General features: G+C 44.8%; 2 protein-coding genes across 2 annotated transcripts in view; one reads left to right on the top strand and one right to left on the bottom strand.

Annotated features, from left to right (window-relative positions):
• Nucleotides 1–201: 201 nt before the first annotated feature.
• On the bottom strand, nt 202–10,261 carry srd5a2a (steroid-5-alpha-reductase, alpha polypeptide 2a). Its single transcript, XM_053419658.1, has 6 exons — nt 9,945–10,261; nt 9,418–9,696; nt 6,760–6,923; nt 6,469–6,570; nt 6,172–6,322; nt 202–2,279 (listed from the first exon to the last, which is right to left on the bottom strand). The coding sequence occupies exons 2-6, from the start codon at nt 9,687–9,689 to the stop codon at nt 2,213–2,215; spliced, it is 756 nt and encodes a 251-aa protein (XP_053275633.1). The 5' UTR covers nt 9,690–9,696; nt 9,945–10,261; the 3' UTR covers nt 202–2,212.
• Nucleotides 10,262–13,046: 2,785 nt separating this feature from the next.
• The window catches only part of LOC128437480 (CSC1-like protein 2), a gene marked incomplete in the record, with an annotated part of 27,655 nt that continues 18,016 nt past the window's right edge, over nt 13,047–22,685 (top strand). Inside the window, 5 exon segments of the mRNA XM_053419657.1 lie at nt 13,047–13,202; nt 19,917–20,007; nt 20,390–20,504; nt 21,160–21,549; nt 21,643–22,235.

Below are 22,685 nucleotides of genomic sequence, written 5' to 3'. Positions count from 1 at the left end.
TAATTCACTCTCAGTCCACCTAGAGGGCGCTCACGATGTGGAACCACACAGCTCCTGAAGTGAAGCGTGTTGAGCGTCCCCTGATGGCTGGACATACTCACATGTTTAGATAACATTCACTGATAATATATACAATATATGTATATAAAATATATGTAAAGACGATGAACACTGACTGAATTGAAAGACTCGGGTCCAGGATTTGGGATCAGAATCAGGTTTTATTGCTAAACAGGTTTACAGATACAAGAGATTTGCTGTTGTGTATTTGTATAAATACTTTTAAAAAAAAAATCATTCTCTTCTCCGATAACAACCTCTCTACTTCAACAGGTTAGCCTAAATATGTCATTAACCTATAATCCACAGATTGGAGCAGATAATTCAGTGTGAAATATATAAATTTACCAAACAACACGTTACAGAATATTTGAATAGATGAGGAGCAGATGATCACAGAAGGATTTAAAGATAATAAAATGAATTTATTTAAAAAGAATTATAACAGGACTTGCACACAAACCTACAGTGCCTTGCATAAGTATTCACCCCCCTTGGACTTTTTCCCATTATGTACTGTTACTAACTGGAATTCAAATAGACTTAAATAAACTTTTTCCCGTTTGATCAACAAAACATGCATAGTACTTTGGAGGTGCAAAATAAATTTTATTGTGACACAAACAATAATGAGAACAAAAAAGTTGACATCTGTTGGGTGCATAAGTATTCACCCCCCTGTGTCAATACTTGGTAGAACCCCCTTTCGCTGCAATTACAGCTGCAAGTCTTTTGGGGTATGTCTCTACCAGCTTTGCACATCTAGAGATGGAAAGGTTTGTCCATTCTTCTTGGCAAAAAAGATGAAGCTCAGTCAGATTGGATGGAGACCGTCTGTGAACCGCAATCTTCAAGTCTTGCCATAGATTCTCTATTGGATTGAGGTTAGGGCTTTGACTGGACCATTTTAAGACATTAACATTCTTTAATCCAAACCATTCCTTTGTAGCTCTGGCTGTATGTTTAGGGTCATTGTCCTGCTGGAAGATGAACCTCCGCCCCAGTCTCAAGTCTTTTGCAGACTGCATCAGATTTTCTTCAAGGATTTCCCTGTATTTGGCTCCATCCATCTTTCCCTCTATTCTGACCAGTTTCCCTGTACCTGCTGAAGAGAAGCATCCCCACAGCATGATGCTACCACCACCATGTTTCACTGTTGGGATGGTGTGCTCAGGGTGATGGGCAGGGTTGGGTTTTCGCCACACATAGCGTTTTGCATTGAGGCCAAAAAGTTCAATTTTGGTCTCATCTGACCAGAGCACCTTCTTCCACATGTTTGCTGTGTCTCCCACATGGCTTCTGGCAAACTCCAAACGGGATTTTTTATGGATCCCTTTCAACAATGGCTTTCTTCTTGCCACTCTTCCATAAAGGCCAGATTTGTGGAGTAGACGACTAATAGTTGTCCTGTGGACAGATTCTCCCACCTCAGCTGTGGATCTCTGCAACTCCTCCAGAGTAACCATGGGCCTCCTGGTTGCTTCTCTGATTCATTTTCTCCTTGTCCGACTCTTCAGTTTGGGTGCACGGCCTCCTCTTGGTAGGTTTGCGGTTGTGCCATATTCTTTCCATCTTCTTATGATGGATTTTATGGTGCTCAGAGAGATGTTCAAAGCTCTGGATATTTTTTTATAACCTAACCCTGCTTCATATTTCTCCACAACTTTATCCCTGAGCTGTTTGGTGAGCTCCTTGGTCTTCATGATGCTGTTTGTTCAGTAATGATCTCCAACAAACTCTGAGTCCGTCACAGAACAGGTGTATTTATACTGAGATTAAATTGCAGACAGGTGGACCCTATTTACTAATTATGTGACTTGCAAATGTGACTTGTGAATGCAATTGGTCGCACCAGATCTTTGTTAGGGGTTTCACAGTAAAGGGGGTGAATACATATGCACTCAACACTTTTCAGATTTTTATTTGTAAATAATTGTGAAATCCATGTAATATTTCCCCCCACTTCCAAATGATGCACTATTTTGTGTTGGTCCATTACATAAACTCACGATGAAATAAATTTTAATCTGTGGTTATACCATGACAAAATGTAGAAAAGTCCAAAGGGGGTGAATACTTATGCAAGGCACTGTATATATGCATTACTTTGTGTCTGTGCTGCTCAGCTGAGATGTTTCACTCTCCACCGTCATCACAGTAGGAACGGGATCAGAGCTTTCCTGCAGCGGGGGTAGTCCTCGAACCTCTGCTGGTAGTCTCTGCAGACAGAGAGGACACCATGACATCTGAGTGAAACCTCAGCATCTCACACCAGAGAATTCCCTCTCAAACTGAAGTCCAAGCACCTGACATGTTCCTGCCGTGTTCCTGACATGTTCCTAACATGTTCCCGACATATTCCTGACATATTCCTAACGTGTTCCTGCCGTGTTCCTGACATGTTCCTAACTTGTTTCCTGACATGTTCGTGTCGTGTTCCTGACATGTTCCTGACATGTTCCTGACATGTTCCTGACTTGTTCCTAACATGTTCCTGACGTGTTCCTGACGTGTTCCTGACATGTTCCTGACATGCTCCTGATGTGTTCCTAACATGTTCCTGACATATTCCTAACGTGTTCCTGCCGTGTTCCTGACATGTTCCTAACTTGTTTCCTGACATGTTCGTGTCGTGTTCCTGACATGTTCCTGACACGTTCCTGACTTGTTCCTAACATGTTCCTGACGTGTTCCTGACATGTTCCTGACATGCTCCTGACGTGTTCCTGACGTATTCCTGACGTGTTCCTAACATGTTCCTGCCGTGTTCCGGACATGTTCCTAACATGTTCCTGACATGTTCCTGACTTGTTCCTAACATGTTCCTGACGTGTTCCTGACGTGTTCCTGACATGTTCCTGACATGCTCCTGACGTGTTCCTAACATGTTCCTGACGTATTCCTAACGTGTTCCTGCCGTGTTCCTGACATGTTCCTAACTTGTTTCCTGACATGTTCGTGTCGTGTTCCTGACATGTTCCTGACATGTTCCTGACTTGTTCCTAACATGTTCCTGACATGTTCCTGACGTGTTCCTGACATGTTCCTGACATGCTCCTGACGTGTTCCTGACGTATTCCTGACGTGTTCCTAACATGTTCCTGCCGTGTTCCTGACATGTTCCTAACATGTTCCTGACATATTCCTGACATATTCCTAACGTGTTCCTGCCGTGTTCCTGACATGTTCCTAACTTGTTTCCTGACATGTTCGTGTCGTGTTCCTAAAATGTTCCTGACATATTCCTGACGTGTTCCTAACATGTTCCTGACATGTTCCTGACATGTTCCTGACATGTTCCTGCCATGTTCCTAACGTGTTCCTGACGTGTTCCTGACATGTTCCTAACATGTTCCTGACATATTCCTGACATATTCCTAACGTGTTCCTGACATGTTCCTGCCATGTTCCTAACGTGTTCCTGACGTGTTCCTGACGTGTTCCTGACGTGTTCCTGACATGTTCCTGACGTGTTCCTGACATGTTACTGACATGTTCCTGACGTGTTCCTGACATGTTCCTGACATGTTCCTGATGTGTTCTGTTGATATCTATGCTTCTCTGTATCTTGTGACTATATTTGACCTAAATCCTGTGAATAAATATTAGCTGTATAATCTATATCAGGGGTTTTCAACCAGGGGTCCGCGGGCCCCGAGTGGTCCGCGACGGCATTGCAGGGGGTCCGCGAAATTTGCTTTGATATTTCAACACATTTCCAGATTACTAAAATATTTAACATAAGAAAAATATGTCTAAAATAATATAAAGGTGATGAGGGGAACCTTGAAACCGGCTTGGGGCTAGAAGTTAGTAGTTTCCCCCTGTGCATGTGTTACAGGTAGATGTAGAAGAGCGGTTGAGCAGGTAGAAAAACTCTCAGGAGGTCCTTGAGATGTAGTTTGTATGATGGGAATTTTGATTTCCCCAAAAGAAGGCCCAAAAGGGCAGAATTAATAATGAAAATATTAAATAAAACCAAAGAGCGAATAACAAATACTTTGTAATAAGAAAAATAATTTGGCATAATAGCCAAAACAATTAATTGCAATAACAGTCACTTTACCACGTTCACTGGTTGAGAAACAATTTCTTAGGAGAGCTCTAGACACACACACAGAAGTACTACTCACGCAGTAGGTGGGATGTGCTGCTGGTGATCATGAGGTTAAACTTCAGTAGGCCTTAATTGTTTGTGTGATATTGTATGATTATCATTTGTGACATATTCTGCATTACTTTGTCATCTTACTCTTCAGTTGTAGCCCCAGTTTATGTTGATTGTTATTGATCACCGATACTTTAACGTTCTCTCAACATGTCAGCTACATGTCTGTAGATTTAAGTCATGATCGTTGTATATTGACGTACATGTGATTCTGAGATGCAGTACAACTACAAACTGCATTTTAATTTTGTTTTCAATTCTTAAGCACTGAAAATCAACCATTTGTTTGTTTTTTACACATTTTTGTAGATTTGTTTGAGGTTCTAAATAAAACAACATGGAAAACCAGATGTTAATACTTCCTTCTATACACACACACACACACACACACACACACACACACACACACACACACCAGTGGGCCGCGGATTACTTTCTAGTCAGAATGGTGGTCCCTGGGACAAAACCCCTGGTCTATATAATCAATAATGCATAACACGAAGTATAAACTGGGAACTGGGAACTGTTTAACTGAAAACCACATGTTTTCTACCGTTGGTTCCTCAGACGAACTGTGAGCCAGAGAGATGGAACCAGGAAGCTGATACCCAGACAATACTCAGAATAAGTTTACGCTACAACCGTTTTTAGAGCACGGTGTTGTCTTTTTGACTCAGATGCAGAGCACAGCCACAGAAAGAAGAAACGAGACAGGAATCAGACATAGCAACCGACTGGTAACCATACACATGAACTTGTGACATTCTGATAAATTAAAAAACACAGTTTGAGGTGAATGTGAGGTGAACAATTTTGCATAGCTGCACATTAAGGAAGCAGCATACATAAGCCAATAACTGAGTCTCCTCAAAAGAGGACCTCCTCTGTGCCGCACCCTGTGTCTGGATATATATACTGTGGACTTAGGATTGAACAGGGTTTCTTCTCGACATGATCCAGTGAAGCTGGTGACTTGTCCAGGCAGAACCCCAGAGACTCTCTGTAAGTATTTCATTGTTTTACAATAAATATTCAATTTCCATAACTTCATGTATAAGTGTCTAATTATTCCTTCTCAAATCCTGGATCAACAAACACGTTTGTCCAATCGCCGGAGGCGAGGTCAAGTTCAGTGCCTGGCGACGACAGTTCCTGACATGTTCCTGACGTGTTCCTAATATGTTCCTGCCGTGTTCCTGACATGTTCCTGACATGTTCCTGACATGTTCCTGATGTGTTCCTGACATGTTCCTATCATGTTCTTGATGTGTTCCTGACGTGTTCCTGTCGTGTTCTTGATGTGTTCCTGACGTGTTCCTGTCGTGTTCCTAACATGTTCCTGCTGTGTTCCTGACATGTTCCTTACGTGTTCCTGACATGTTCCTGACGTGTTCCTGACATGTTCCTGTCGTGTTCCTGATGTGTTCCTGACATGTTCCTGACGTGTTCCTAATATGTTCCTGCCGTGTTCCTGACATGTTCCTGTCGTGTTCCTAACATGTTCCTGATGTGTTCCTGACATGTCCCTGACGTGTTCCTGACGTGTTCCTGTCGTGTTCCTGACATGTTCCTAACTTGTTCCTAACCTGTTCCTGATATATTCCTGACATGTTCCTGACGTGTTCCTGTCGTGTTCCTGACATGTTCCTAACTTGTTCCTAACGTGTTCCTGACGTGTTCCTGACATGTTCCTGACATGTTCCTGACGTGTTCCTGACGTGTTCCTGACGTGTTCCTGACATGTTCCTGTCGTGTTCCTGACATGTTCCTAACGTGTTCCTGACATGTTCCTGACATGTTCCTGACATGTTCCTGACGTGTTCCTGATGTGTTCCTGATGTGTTCCTGACATGTTCCTGTCGTGTTCCTGACATGTTCCTGACGTGTTCCTAACGTGTTCCTGATATATTCCTGACATGTTCCTAACGTGTTCCTGGTCATACCTGTGGTGGTGGTAGGCTCTGGGCCCGATGGAGCAGAGCGTGAAGAAAGCGAAGGCGAAGGTCGGTAGCGACCAGCCGGCCACAGCGTAACCACACCACTCCACGATCTCACCAAAGAAGTTCGCCCCCGACACGAACTCAAACATCCCCCCTGAGAGAAGAAGTGGTGCCACAGTGAGACCAGGTTCATGTCGTTGACTTATCAACAGCTCTTCAGTAGTGACATCTGGAGTGGACCAGGATGCGGTTTGGATCTGGTGTGAATCTGGAGGGATCCTGCTCCGAGGTCTTCATTACCGTGTGGGATCCTGTACACGACCTCTCCAGGTCTCCTGAGGCTGCGCAGGATGTGGTCGCTGTGGATGTTGATGCTCAGACCAACGACAAACATAGAGAAACCTGCAAACAGGAAGTGACACGTTATCATGTGACCTGTATGAGCAGCTGATCTCAGTTGTAGCGTTGTGTAGCGTTGTGTAGCGTTGTGTAGCGTTGTGATGCGTTGTGTAGCGTTGTGTAGCGTTGTGTAGCGTTGTGATGCGTTGTGTAGCGTTGTGTAGCGTTGTGATGCGTTGTGTAGCGTCTCACCTGCAGCCAGCCGGGCGCTGGTCAGCCAGGTGTCCTGGAAGCGGGCGCAGTGCAGCAGGTGGTGACCCTGCAGGAAGCCGTTGAGCGAGCAGAAGATGGCGGCGTAGACGATGGTAGTCAGGGGGACGGGTCGGCCCCTGGTCAGGAAGGCGTAAACAAAACTCCTGGAAAAAAGATTTCAGTTTGTGTCTTTGATCTTCAAATTGATAAGGACAGATAATACTGGTTTGTGTTTGAGTCTAACAGAGACAGTTATACCTTCACGTGTCTGTGTCAGTGCTATCTACAACCAGGCACGAAGAGAAAGATCATCAGAGATAACACCAGGAGGAGCACTTAGTCAATATGTTGATGATTTCATGATTTGTGCTCCAACTAAAGAACAATGTGAAAAGGATTCTGTGGCTCTCCTCAAACATGAAGCTGCAGGAGGACACCAGGCAAACCTGAGGAACTGCAGTTTGTAAAAGAACAAGTTCCATTTTTAGGGCGTGTGGTCCCAGCAGAGAGCAGATCCCTCTCCCCTCAGAGAGAAACATTCAAATGATTCATAAACCTGGAACAGAGATCAAGTGATGTCATTGCTGGGAATGTTCTTATTGCTCTTATTGCAGATCATGTGTTCCTCAGCTGTCCCCCAGGAGCCCTCAGCGACGACCACATGGTGAGGTCACATGGACTGATGGTCTCTGGGTGAGTTGGGACAGAAGACGTCTCATCTGTCTGCTGCTTCATTATCATGTTGTTCTGTTGGAAATACCTAACATCACTGTGAACACACGTGATGCTCGGAGCCCAGCTGCTCTTCTTCCAGCAGAAGACAACAACACAACTGTGTAGTAACAAGATCTGAAGTTTGTTCCTCAAGATCAGACTAACAGGAAACACCACTGCAGAATCCTGACACTGAGCTGTTCCTGGATCAGCGTCTCACAATTCAGACACAGGATCAACTCCAGTGTGTTTCTCTGTGGTCACAGCTCATGATGCATTGATTACCAGCCACTCCCAGCACAGGCAGCAGAGCTCTCTGCTCCCAGTGAGGCTGGCTGAAGGGAGAACGGGGAACATCTACACTGACAGTAGATCTGCATTTTGTGTAGTTTTGGTAGATTTGGAAACACAGACAATTCCTTAGATCATGCTCTAGTGTCCCAGATGCTTGATGCTTCCCTCCTCCCCAAACTATATGACCTGTCTTTAGACCTGTATGACCTGTCTCTAGACCTGTATGACCTGTCTCTAGACCTGTATGACCTGTGTCTAGACCTGTATGACCTGTCTCTAGACCTGTATGACCTGTCTCTAGACCTGTATGACCTGTCTCTAGACCTGTATGACCTGTCTCTAGACCTGTATGACCTGTCTCTAGACCTGTATGACCTGTCTCTATACTTGTATGACCTGTCTCTAGACCTGTATGACCTGTCTCTATACTTGTATGACCTGTCTCTAGACCTGTATGACCTGTCTCTAGACCTGTATGACCTGTCTCTATACTTGTATGACCTGTCTCTAGACCTGTATGACCTGTCTCTAGACCTGTATGACCTGTCTCTATACTTGTATGACCTGTCTCTAGACATGTATGACCTGTCTCTAGACCTGTATGACCTGTCTCTAGACCGGTATGACCTGTCTCTATACTTGTATGACCTGTCTCTAGACCTGTATGACCTGTCTCTAGACCTGTATGACCTGTCTCTAGACCGGTATGACCTGTCTCTAGACCGGTATGACCTGTCTCTAGACCTGTATGACCTGTCTCTACACCTGTATGACCTGTCTCTAGACCTGTATGACCTGTCTCTATACCTATATGACATTTCTTTTACTTATTGACTGTCCAAGAACCTAATGGAAACGTATCCAGATAATTTGTTCCTGTCTCAACCTGCACCTACAGAACCAGTCTGAACTGGCTCAGACCACCAGCCTTAGTCCTCCTATATGAGATCCTTGCATTTGAAGGTTCTCCATCTTCACTGAGATCCTGTGACTCACTGTGTTCATCCTTTCTGCAGAAAGCCTCCATTAAAATACACAAAGACAAATATGCTGTTTCCAGCCTCTTGTATTTTCAGATTTCAATCCCAGTATCCAGAACCAGAACACGAGGCAGCCTAGTGATGAGGAGACTTGTGTTCTGAATCTGGATACACAACATCACTGTTGTGTCTGGATACACAACAACACTGTTGTGTCAAGAGCAAGTTACAGAGAGTTCCTGAAAACACAACAAGGTGTCAACATGCAGCTTCAGCTTGGACAGCCTCCAGCTCATCCTGTAGCCACTGATGATACCACCACTAACAATAGTAATAATAATAATAATATATATGTTGTTCACTGTCAGTTTCACATTTCCCTGTGGAACTCCCCGTGCACTCAGTCCCTGAATCCAGAGTCAAATCGGATTAGTCTCAACCCGAGTCACAAGGTCGGATCGGACTCATCGTCCCTTCTCCTGTTTCCTCTTCACTTCCTGACCCGCTGCAGTTTATTCATTTCATACTTTACTTTACACTTTACTTTATGTTTCGTTACTTTATGTTTCGTTACTTTATGTTTCGTTACTTGACTTAATGTTACCTTACTCAACGTTACTTTTTGTCATGTTGCGTTTCGTGTCGTTACTTATCGTGACATGTTGTTTACCTGTGGAAGTAATGCAAGGTGAAGGTGCAGAGCAGCAGCGTCCTGCCGGGCCCGGGGCCTGGATCCCCGGGCAGCAGCAGCAGCAGCACCGGCAGCAGGAAGGACGGGACCTCCTGCAGGAACCAGCCCAGTGCGGCCGGGCAGCAGCGGCTCTCCGCGGACATGTAGCGGCCGTAAGCCGTCCGGACCCGGGTCTGATGCCACAGGTAGAGCGCCCCCCCGCAGACCAGAGACCAGCTGAGACTGGAAACAGCCCCCTCCATACACTCCATCTGCCCGCTGAGGGAGCCCCGAGGCGGCCACGGAGCACCGGGGGAGGACGGTCACATGGAGGGAGGAGAGAGGGAGGAGGGCGGGGGGGGTGTAAAGTACTTGAAAGCCATACGTGAGTAAAAGTACAGATATCGTATCTGAAAAGTTAGAGTCACCCTTAAGAAATTAAAAGTACTTAAGTATCAAAAGTAAAAGTACCACAACGAACAATGCAAAGTGATGTTCACAGCAGGCGACACACAAACTGAACTCACAAAGGATGACTGAAAAACTACAGCCACAAATATACTGTCGTGGCAATTAATAATAATTGGTTGGTTTAGTTAGTTTAGTTAGTTGGTTTATGATGAGCTGGTCCTAGTCTTTCTTCTCTTTCTTCTCTTTCTTCTCTTTTTTTTAGTTCCTTCTGTCTCTTTTTCTCTTGATCTGCAACAGCTGTTGGTTGTTGTTGTGGTTTAACACCTCAGTGAGAGCTGTCGTCTTTCTTCTGCTTTGTTCCTCGTCTGTGAGGTTGAAGCGACACTCTCTCCCCGGGCCTCCGTCTCAACTGGCTCTCTGCTGGTTGTGGGATAGCTGCATTTACCTGTGTGTACAAGGCTCCACATTTTGGTTATGTCAACACAGTACAAACCTGTTCGGGCCCTTCCCTCCCTGTCATGGTCAGTAAACACTACCGGTGGTGCTTTGATCCATGAGAGATCTGTGTCATCACTTGTTGATTTCATGTGGGATTTCTAGGGTGAATGTTTTCTCGCACCAACACCGTTGCAACTGCATCTGCTTTACCTGAAGGGAAAACATGTCAACAGCCACATGACAGTGCTCCTTTCCTTCACATGGTGCTAGTTCAATGAAATCCATTTGCAAGCGATGGTTGGCCAGGGGCTTGTACGTCCTGGCCTCCTGTTGCCTGTCAGAACATTTAAACATTTTGAAATATAACGTAAAGGAGTAGTTTGGGAAACCAGACAATTTTCAATAAAACAGAAACAAACAAAACAACAAATAAACATTTAAACACACATGGAAGGCCGTCCTTAGATTGACATACATTGTTAAAACATTTACATTCTGCTTTCTCTATGTTGTTAGCATGACTCTGTGCTTCTGCTAAATCTGTGAGAGAAAGGAAAAAGGAATATCAATGACAGTATGTTGGTTAGTTGCCGCTTCCTCTGCTGCTGTATCTGCTTGAGCATTACCTGTTGGAAAACAGAATCACCTTTAGTGTGAGCTTCACACTTTACAGAGTCAAATGGCTGTTAATAGAATTAGGTTGGTGCAGAATGGACGATCCAGAATATGGCATTAACAATGTGACCTCTTGATATCATTCTGCTCTTAGACAGAGAGGCTGACCCAATGCCAAGCTATCTAATTTCTTTGAGGAGAAATACGCCACTGGTCGTTTGCACTAAACTGTTTTTCATGAAACCCCGTTTCTCATTTACAGTCTGTGTAAATGATCTGTTTTGATCTGGTGGTCCCAGTGCAGGTGTCGAAGTCAGTCTGGTGTAGTTAGGTGATGCTGTGTCAGCGTCTGTCGTCCACGTCAGGTTGTCAGTTGGTGTCAGTCCTGGGCCATGCATAACATACAGGAGTGGAGCCTCCAGGGATGCATAATCACAGATCCACTGTTTACAGTAGTCCGTAAACACATCCTGTGTGTACACATATTGAACCCCAGCGGCTGAGTGTGGTCTGTCCAGTAGATGTCTCGGACTTAGAGCACTTTGTAGTTTCTCTCCTGGTTCTTGTTTGTCCCTCGGGGTTGATGCTCTTATTGGGAGTCAGCTCAATGAAATGTAATATAAAAAAAATACAACGATGATCAGAATTATGGAAGTGATGAACAGAGCAACTATGCAATCCAAAGAACATGTAGGCTGAACAGACACACTACATAGACACACATGCAGACTACACACATCCATATTAACAATAAACATCCTGATCCACCCGTTCATTCATACAAGTGACAAACCCACCGATCTAAATATGAAACAGTAGAAAGGCCCCCAGAGAGACACTGAGCGTGCAGCCCCAGCAGTGCACGTGAACTGATAACTCTGAAGCAACACACACAGTGCACACTCACACTTCACATTGACACACACACACAGAAGTCTCCTCCTCTCTGGTTGGTTCTTCTGCTCAGTGGAGTGAAAGTGGAAGAGCTGATGAATATAAAAACTCAAGCAAAGTATAGATCCTCCCAAAAACTGAGAGAGAGAGGGAAGGATAGAGAGAGAGAGAAAGGGTGGAGAGAAGGTGAGAGAGAGTGATGGAGGGTAATAGAGATAGAGGGGGGGGGGGGGGCATCCACCCACTGTACACACACTGAATACAGCCAGGCCTGTGTGGCCTTAGGGGGAGCTGTACTTTTCCTCCTGTCCTTAACTGTAATGTTTGTTTTCCTAATCATCTGGATGTTATACAATAGATACAATTTTAGAATTGTGAGTAAGCGTTGAATACCACCAAACATTTAGGATTGATTTAAAAAAAGTAATCATCACAGGTAATGAAAGAGATTTAAATTCCACGTGTTCTTCTTTATTTGACCTAGAGCAGGTGTCGTTGTATTCGCTGACAGTCACATTCACACCTGAATGCAGCATTAGTGTGTGTGGAGGGGGGGGGGGGGGGGGGGTATTCAAAGGTGAGGGAGTACTTTGAGATGAGCTGGGTCGAGCAAGATGGAGCAGAGTCTAAAAACAGACGGTACATGAACCGCTCCTCATCTCAGAACCTCTTATTCTACTGCTGTCGAGTTTATAACAGCTGTGTGAGGGAATTAAGATATTATTATGTCTGTGCACGCCCCTGTGCATGATGGTCCCTTATAGCGAGAGCAGCAGGTCAGTGCTGCCCTCTGCTGGTCGGAGATCCGTGAGGTTTACACTGCTGTAAAGGGTTTAGTGGTTTAATGATATGAATATTAAGGTAATTCATATTATTTAAATATATCTTTTCATTTAATTTGAGCATTGATGTGAAAACATATTCCACAAAGTATCACTATTTTAAATCATCTGTTTTACAATAATATTTTTAATTTTATTCTATTTTCCAAGACATCATCTTGATTGTTATTATGACGCATTATTTCCCGTCTTTGATCATAAGCTGTAGATTATTGATCGTACAGTTCCATCCCATGATTTACTCCTGTCTGTCAGAGCCGGGGCCGCGGGGTGGCGCCCCCTGTCGGCGGTGCGCTGCAGTGCAGCTCCTCCCTCTGCTCGGGGACACCTGCTCCATTTTGACACCGACACCGGCGGAGCAGCAGCGGCCCGACGCGTCTGAAGCGGCCGGCGGACACACACGCTCCTCGGGGAGAGTCGCTGTGAGTCGCGGGGCTCGGGGCTCGGGGCTCGGCCTGAAGCAGCTCGCTTGTCGGCTGGAGACGCACCAGTGAGGATTTAACCTTCTTCTCCGGAGAATCTCTCCATTGAGCAGAGGAGGAAGAGGAGGAGGAGGAAGAGGAGGAGGAGGAAGAGGAGGCTCAGGTACCGGCTTTATTCTAATTGGTTTATTTATTACCAGCTTTATTCTGCGGTTTATCATAAGGCGGCTTTGTTGGATCTGCTCAGCGGCGGGATGAGCCTCCGACAGGCCGCGGCTGAGGCTGCAGCCGCGGCCTGTCGGCGGCTGCAGCCCGGGCAGCATCATCCAGAGGCTCCGCTGGTCCGTGTGCGTGCGCGTGCATGCGTGTGTGTGCGTGCGTGCGTGTGTGATTATGTAATGTGTGCGCAGAGGACGCATCTAGCTGTGCGTGTGTGTTCGTGTGCGTGCGTCGCAGCTATAATGTGGTTTTAACAGCAGCGCATTAACCCGGGTCAGTCTCCGCCCTGTGTCCCGGGTTAACGTGGGGATGCGGCTGGTGTCGGTCCGGGCCTGCAGGGCCGCGGCTCCATCTTCCCTCAGTCCCGGATCCCTGGTTCCTGCAGCTTCCACCAGCCTCTCATCCACAATCACCTTTTCATCAATAATCATGATTCTGAATGAGTGATGAAGATGTTGATGCTAATTATGAATCACACACTTCATATACAAATAAGAGCGTTTACTCGTTAAGATCAGTTTGAACTTTAGGGTTTTCCACCTAAATGAATAAAAACGAGTTAAACATGTGAGATGATGTTTCATGTGAACCAGAAAAATAAACATGCATCTCCTCAACGTTCACACCTGGTTCAGTGTGAAGCTGAACATCAGGTGTGAACGGTTCCTCAGAGCAGAAGGAGTTCTGGGTCTGGATCAAACTGAACCTGGGTCTGTTGGTTCAGACTTTTGGACCAATCACAGGAAGTAGAGACAGAATTAAACATTAGAAGAAGAAGCAGCTGCCGTCTTCACCTCGGACGATATGTTTGAACCACGAGGACGTTCAGTTGGTACATTTGAACTAATGTGGAGTACTGTAGTACTGGTGAGTACTGTGGTACTGTGTAGTACTGGTGAGTACTGTGGTACTGTGGAGTACTGGTGAGTACTGTGGTACTGTGGAGTACTGTGGTACTGTGTAGTACTGGTGAGTACTGTGGTACTGTGGAGTACTGTAGTACTGGTGAGTACTGGTGAGTACTGTGGTACTGTGTAGTACTGGTGAGTACTGTGGTACTGTGGAGTACTGTAGTACTGGTGAGTACTGTGGTACTGTGGATTACTGTGGTACTGTGGAGTACTGTAGTACTGGTGAGTACTGGTGAGTACTGTGGTACTGTGGAGTACTGTAGTACTGGTGAGTACTGTGGTACTGTGTAGTACTGGTGAGTACTGTAGCACTGTGGATTACTGTGGTACTGTGGAGTACTGTAGTACTGTGGTACTGTGTAGTACTGGTGAGTACCGTGGTACTGTGTAGTACTGGTGAGTACTGTGGTACTGTACTACTGTGGAGTACTGTAGTACTGAAGGTCCTAGTGATACTTAATCATGTTACCATGGCAACTAAATGAAGCTTCATTCATTTTCTCCATTCAAACAGAAAGACCCCCCCCCCCCCCCCCACCTTAAGACATGCACACTTCAGGCACCCCCTTCGAACCAATCAGAGTCATGTACAGGTAGACTCCGCCCACGCAGGTGATGATCACAGGACGTTCGATTCTTTCGTCCTGAATTACAAAGTGAAACCAGAACCAGAAGATCAAAGGAAACAACAAACACATGAAGCTTCAGCCTCAGAGAGAAAACGTCCTTCAAATGTTTTGTTGATTTATGAATTATTACAGTTTACTGTGGTTATTAAACAACCACCACCGCCACACCGCCTGAGGAACACGCCACTTTCTCAAAGTGCCCCCCCCATTAGTTAGAGTTCCACATGGAGGTCGTTATCTGGTCGATCCCCAGTTCTCTGAGCACTCTGCTCGCTCACAGGTCCAGACCTCCACGTGACTTTGAAATGTCCAGAACCTTCAGCATCTCAGGGTTGTTATCATCCACACCCACCATCTCTCCATCGAGGAGCTCCTTCACCCCCCCCAGCCACCTCTGTCCTAATGTTTCCTAATTCAGATTTACAAATGTCACTACCCCTCTAGAAGCAGCAGAGATTAGGATCCACTGATGTAGATTCTATAGATCTGTGATCTTTGTGTTGAACCATCCAATCACAAGGTCTCACCCTCTGGTTCAGTGGCCGACACGTCTGTGTGTGATTCATATTTTCCTTTCTATGTAGAGCTTCTTTTAATCATTTAAAAATATGATTCTGTTAAATTGAATAGATTGAGGTCTGACAGTGAGGAGATTCTTTAAATCTTTGAAATATGATCATTTGAATCAGATCTTTTTTTATTGGATTGTTCTCTCTGTCGTGCTCTCTCTCTCTCACTGTTTTAACAGCAGCAGAGCATCAGTGTATTTTCTTTATTAGTGACATCACTGCCGTGGCCACCAAACAAGCTCCAGTGAATCTCTCTCTAGTCTCAACTGCTGGCTGTCAATCATCAGAGAGTCTGTCAATCAAACAGACACGCCCCCAAACCTGCGGCTCTTTAAGCTCTAATATCGAATAATCTGATATTTCAGATGGACCGGAGATGAAAGATTGAATGAGATCATAAAGACTCTGTGGTATGAGAGCGCCCTGCGACTGAAGCAGCTCCATGAGAAACACGAGCACCTCCTCAACACAACAACACCATGTCACTGTTTACCTCAACACAACAACAACAACATGTCATTGTTTACCTGAACACAACAACAACAACATGTCACTGTTTACCTGAACACAACAACAACATGTCACTGTTTACCAGAACACAACCACAACAACATGTCACTGTTTACCTCAACACAACAACAACAACATGTCACTGTTTACCAGAACACAACCACAACAACATGTCACTGTTTACCTCAACACAACAACAACAACATGTCACTGTTTACCTGAACACAACAACAACATGTCACTGTTTACCTCAACACAACAACAACATGTCACTGTTTACCAGAACACAACCACAACAACATGTCACTGTTTACCTCAACACAACAACAACATGTCACTGTTTACCAGAACACAACCACAACAACATGTCACTGTTTACCTCAACACAACAACAACATGTCACTGTTTACCTCAACACAACAACAACAACATGTCATTGTTTACCTGAACACAACAACAACATGTCACTGTTTACCTGAACACAACAACAACATGTCACTGAGGGGCGGCGACTAAAAAGAGACCTCTGACAGTTTGACCTTTTACTAAAGAGCCTGAAGGACGTGATATCGGATCCATTCATTAGGGCCCGAGCACCGAAATCGGTGAGAGGACCTATTGAAATTGAAAAGATTATTATTATTATTATTTTTCTTCGCTCAGTGAATTGGCTTTTTGAGGGCTTTAACGTGCTCAAAAAGTTTCTAAAGTTTACAGTAAATTAGAAATGTGCGCAAGTTTACGTATTCTGAAGTATTTGGGAACGGGTGTGTCAAAACCGCTCAATAGCGCCACCTACGGAAAAGCCCCTCATTTAGCATTCACCGATCATCAAAAAAAACAAAGACTATTGTGTATCATGACTAGATGCACAAAAAAGTCCATCAGTGCATTATGAATAACGCAACAGGAAGCCCGCCAGTTTGACTTTAGTGGCCATTTTGGTCATATTCGATATTTTTTCTTTTAAGTACTCCTCCTACAGCTTTCATCAAATCAACTTACAATTTAGACGATCGTCATCACAACAAAATGGAGATCTAAAGTTATTGAAGGATTAAGTTTTAGCAAAACCGTCTGACCGTGGTGTGGCCTCAAAGTTTGATTAAACGCCATCAAAACAAAGGCTCCTGTATCTTGGACATATTTTGTCCAATCGAGTCTAAACTATACACATAACACAAGAGTCGCGACCTGAAGACATCGGTACAGAAATCGTGACTTAAAATCACAGCGTCCCCTGGTGGCAACAGCAAATGTCTTGTTTTTCTATGTCTTACAGTTTGACTCACTTCTCGTAGGGCCTTCATCAAATCAACGTAAAAATTTGATGCATGTGTACAAAACAAGATGAAGATCTAAAGTTATCAAAATTTAAACTTTTCATCAATCTGTGTGACCGTGGTGAGGCTTATAAATTTGATAAACAAAATGAAAACACCATGTCTGTAGTTAATGGTCCAACACTGCTCTCTAGTGACTTAATATTGAATTACACCTGTAGTGCCAATATTAAGGCACCAGAGGTCAGTGTAACACCATGGTTTGATCAAGACACAAAATGTAACTATTGAAAAAGCCATTTCGTCCCCTCTTCCCCCAATTTAAATCTGTCTGGAGCCGCACAACATATTTGATAACACAGGTTATAAAGTTATATATATACATATATATAGTTATACAATATATATAAAAACTATAGTTTGTTGCATTTATTAAATAACAGAACGACAATAAAGACAACTGTTGACATTTAACTGGTATTTTTACCTGCTACAAAATAGGAAAACACCATACTCTGACCATGGCGTGGAGTCAAAGTCTGATCACATGCCATCAAAACACGAGCGTCTGTATCTTGGACATATTTGGTCCAATCAACTCCAAACTAGACATGTAAGACAAGAGTCGCGATCTGATGACATCTACAAGGACACCATGACTTAAAATCCTAGCGCCACCTGCTGGCTACAGGAAGTGAAGCGTTTATTCTTGCTGCAGAGCTTAAAACGCACGCAAGGCAGAGACGTGCGCTTGGTCATCGATCGCTCTCTCTTCCCCGACCGCAACAGACTTGAAATTGCCTGTGCTCGGGCCCGTTAGTGCTACAACGTAGCCCTAGTTGATACTGATGCTCGACTGTTTTCTACATATCTGAGACATTCCTGTCAATGTGACATGAAGCAGTTTAACTGGGCTGCCGAAGTGTCCTCGGGCAAGATGCTGAACCCCGAAGTGTCCTCATAGAACAACAAGGTGCTGCAGATAGATGCTCTGTGGGAATGTGTGTGTGAGACTGTAAAGAGCTTTGAGTCATCAGGACTAGAAAAGAGCTAAAGATACAAACCATCTACCAAACTAACTGAATCATGTCTCATGAGATAAGAGCTGATGTTCAAACTGTCAGCAGCACCGACAAGAACACACACACACACACCAACACACACACACACACACACACACACCAACACACACACACACACACACACACACACACACACACACACACACACACACACACACACACCAACACACACACACTACTATCTGTTGCTGCATTCTGCTCGTCAGCGTCTGGATGTTTGTGATCATTCGATGTTCCTCCGTTGAAACAGTGATGTCACAGCTGTGTGTGTGTGTGTGTGTGTGTGTGTGTGTGTGTGTGTGTGTGTGTGTGTGTGTGTGTGTGTGTGTGTGTGTGTGTGTGTGTGTGTGTGTGTGTGTGTGTGTGTGTGTGTGTGTGTGTGTGTGTGTGTGTGTGTGAGAGATTCAGATGAGTCATGCTGCTGCATCATGACCACGAGGGGGGCGGGTTCTGTGAATGATGCTGATTGGTGGAATGTTCCTCACACAGGATTCGTCCCCTGCCGGGTTTGAGATGCACGACAGATGATAAGTTGCTCCTCGACCAATCACTGTCTGTCTTTTACAACATGTGTTTGCAGCTCACTTCCTGGGTCAAGGATGTAAACACAGTGTCTGATGCTTCAGTCTTTTGTCGTGTCCACCTTGTCGATCCAGCAACATCATCGCATTCATGAACCTGTTGTCTCCTCCTGCACACAGCTGTGCTCCCATTGGTCGACAAGCCCATCCCAGGCGAACAAATCATGAGCACGTACATAAAAGGGGCGGGGTTTACCGTTTGGCCAATCACAGATAGGGAGAAGTTTGACTGACAGCAGATGGTCATACTTCACAACGAGGATTAACCTGTTGTTTAATACAAATCGGAGGAAAAACCATGAGGGCCTCGCGGTGCACAAACCAGTGCGTAACAAGAACATCTGGGTTTCTTTCTTTGACCCTCTCACGAAGCCTTGGTGCTTCGACCATGATGCAGCTCCTTCAGTGCAGACACCTGTGCAGTTTTCCTTCGTCCAGATATTCCGACGTGACCCGAAAGATTTCCTCTCCTTTGGATTTTTCTGGCGGTGCCTTGGAAAAGAGGAAGTTTTCTCTAATGGCTTCTCCATCCACAAAACGCACGTCGGCCAGGAGCTGATCATGTCCACTAACATCCGTCGACTCATCAAGCTGCAATGCAATTCTTACTAATGCGCATCTTTTCCAAAACAACAATTTCGATGTCCGCCGACATGTCATCAATACGTCTGGGAATCGGTTATGAGAGAGAGGCACTGTGTCTTTGACCGGGCCGAGCTTCTCAGTGTCAATGCCTCTGCCACAGTGTGGGACTTTATGGATTTAGCTACGAGTTCAGCAACAAGGCTGCTAGCTTTGAGGGCTCTCTGGTTTATCTTCGTGGTTTCTCCTAAACAAGTTGCCTGTTTCTCATTGTTTTTACGTTAGCGTACAAAATAGTCCATCGGCTTGTTTTGAGCGGACGGGTGTTTCGTTTGGAGATGGTGTTTCAGCTTGCTCGGCACCATGGCGCTGATGGATCGCTTCTCACCACACACCAAGCACACCGGAGTCGTGCTGTCACATCCCCGGTGAAAGTTAATCTGAATGAAAGAAATCTTTCTCTGTGTCGAGCTCACCGTCTTGTCTCTCTTCTTTTGTCTACTGATACCAGGGCCTTCATCAGGGTCAGAACTTTGTCCAGGGCCCGTTTGGAAGAAGCATTTTCCCTTCTCGGAAACTTCTCCATCACCGCCACCTGTCAGGTGCAGCACTAACTCCATGGTCTTTTTACAGGCAATTAGCTGTCTGCTGCCACCCACTGGAATAGAAGAGTATTACATTATCTGCCACACTTTATTACAGCACAGACACTTGACAATGGTTAATTAGGTGATATTAGATCATTTCCCACGGCCACTGGTTGAAAATCACTGCTGTAGGAACACTGACGTCATGTTTCAAACGAGTTGATTGGTCAGTGGGCGGAGCTTCTATTGGAATACTAATCTGTAAACTTCAGACAGTGATCGTAAATCTGAACTAATGGACGTAGAGTCTCACAGGTTGAACAAAATCACTTGTAGTATCTTTAGCATTTGTACGTTTGCTAATGGTTTAATCCATTCAGCCTCTGTCGACTTGCAGATGAAGAAGATGAGAACAGTGGTGCAGGTGAAACTGAGCTGTGGCTCAGGAGGTAGAGCGGGTGGTCCATTAACCAGAGTGTTGGTGATTTGATCCCTGGACTCCGCATGCTGAGGTATCCGAACTGCCCCTGTGGCCAAAAGTTTTGAGAATGACACGGTCTTGGTTTTCACAAAGTGTGTTGCTTCAGTGTTTTTAGATCTTTTTATCAGATGTTACTATGGTATACTGAAGTATAATTACAAGCATTTCATAAGTGTCAAAGGATTTTATTGACAATTAAATTACATTAAGTTGATGCAAAAAGTCAATATTTGCAGTGTTGACCCTTTCTTTTCAAGACCTCTGCAATTCACCCAGCTGTCAATTAACGTCTGGGCCACTTCCTGACTGATGGCAGCTCATTCTTCATAATCAATGCTTGGACAGAATTTGTGGGTTTTTGTTTGTCCACCTGCCTCTTGAGGATTGACCACAAGTTCTGAATGGGATTAAGTTCTGGGGAGTTTCCTGGCCATGGAACCAAAGTTTCGATGTTTTGTTCCCCGAGCCTCTTAGTTATCACTTTTGCCTTATGGCAAGGTGCTCCATCATTCCCATCATCACAGGATGTTTTGGTACTTTATTTATTCATGGCTGTGTTCTTAGGCAACATTGTTGATTAGCACATTCCCTTGGCTGAGAAGCAACCCCACAGATGAATGGTCTCAGGGTGCTTTACTGTTGGCAAGACACAGGACTGATGGTAGCACTCACCTTGTCTTCTCCAGACAAGCTTTCTTCCAGATACCCAAAACCATCTGAAAAGGGAATTCATCAGAGAAAATGACTTCACCCAGTCCTCATCAGTCCAACCCCTGCACCTTTGGCAGAATATCAGTCTGTCCCTGAGGTTGTTCCTGGAGAGAAGATGATTTTTTGCTGCCCTTCTTGACACCAGGCCATCCTCCAAACCTCTTCACCTCACTGTGCGTGAAGATGCACTCACACCTGCCTGCTGTCATTCCTGAGCCAGCTCTTCACTGGTGGTGACCCGATCCCACAGCTGGATCAACTTTAGGAGACGGTCCTGGCACTTGCTGGAGTCTCTTGGGCGCCCTGAAGCCTTCTTCACAACAATTGAACCTCTCTCCTTGAAGTTCTTGATGATCAGATAAACGGTAGATTTAGGTGCAATCTTACCAGCAGCATATCCTGGTCTCTGAAGCCCTTTGTGTGCAAAGCTATAAAAGACTGCATGTGTTTCCTTGCAGGTAAACATGGTTAACAGAGGAAGAACAATGATTCAAGCACCACCCTCCTTCCAAAGCTTCCAGTCTGCTGCTCTGTCTCAACCAGTTGACAGAGTGATCTCCAGACCAGTCCCTGTGAACTCTCTCCTCTGTGTTAGCAAGAGAAGCACTGACCTGATGTCAGCTGGTCTTTCTGTGGCAGGGCTGAAATGCAGTGGAAATGGCTTTTGGGGATTAAGTTCATTTTCGTGGCAAAGTGTGACTTTGCAATTAATTGCAATTCATCTGATCACTCTTCAATACATTCTGGAGTGTATGCAAATTGCCATTCTCAAAACTTTTGGCCACGGCTGTAGATTCATCTCTGCTTGATCTTCTAGATTTTAAACTACAGATCTAACCCCCCCCCCCCCCCCAGGTTCAAAGGACAGAATAAACAGTAACAGCTCAACGTGTGAGTGACATGTAGAATAAAACTGTTAAATAAATAAATAATAATATTCCATCATCTACTGTCTCCACAGCAACAAACCGTGATCGTTGGATTAACAAAGACGAGAATCTTCGTTAAAACGCTTTGTTCCAGATAAACTGATTAATACGAGGGGGGGGGGGGGGGGGGGGGGGTGGGGGTCAGGCGTCCCTTTGTCTCAAGTCAGGGGCGTGATGATGATGTCACAGACTTCAGCTCCGTGAAAACCTGGGTCAGGAGCTGCAGTCATGGCAAACGGGATCAGTAGGTCACAGAGGGAGGAAGCTCTCTGCAGCTGAGGCATGCTGGGAAATGGGAGTCATTCCATGCTGAAGTCACCAGTAAGGCGGCCATGTTTGTTTCCCTGGCTGCTGATCAGTAATGCTGCCTCACTCCTGTCGGACGTGAACAGATTCTTAAACTGATTATTTTTACTGATTAAAAGTTTAATGATTTGTTTTCATTCTTTCAACCTCAAGATAAAAATAATACTTTAACTTCCTGAACATAAATAATTTGAGCTAATTATACTTAAACTGTTTTTTTCTGCTTCACATCAAGATTTGAATTAAAGTGAAAAATGATTTGAAGT

The sequence above is a fragment of the Pleuronectes platessa genome, chromosome 3, assembly GCF_947347685.1.
Source record: "Pleuronectes platessa chromosome 3, fPlePla1.1, whole genome shotgun sequence".
Lineage (NCBI taxonomy): Eukaryota > Metazoa > Chordata > Actinopteri > Pleuronectiformes > Pleuronectidae > Pleuronectes > Pleuronectes platessa.
Note: the sequence above shows the minus strand (reverse complement) of the source record. Positions and strands in the feature narration are given on the sequence as shown.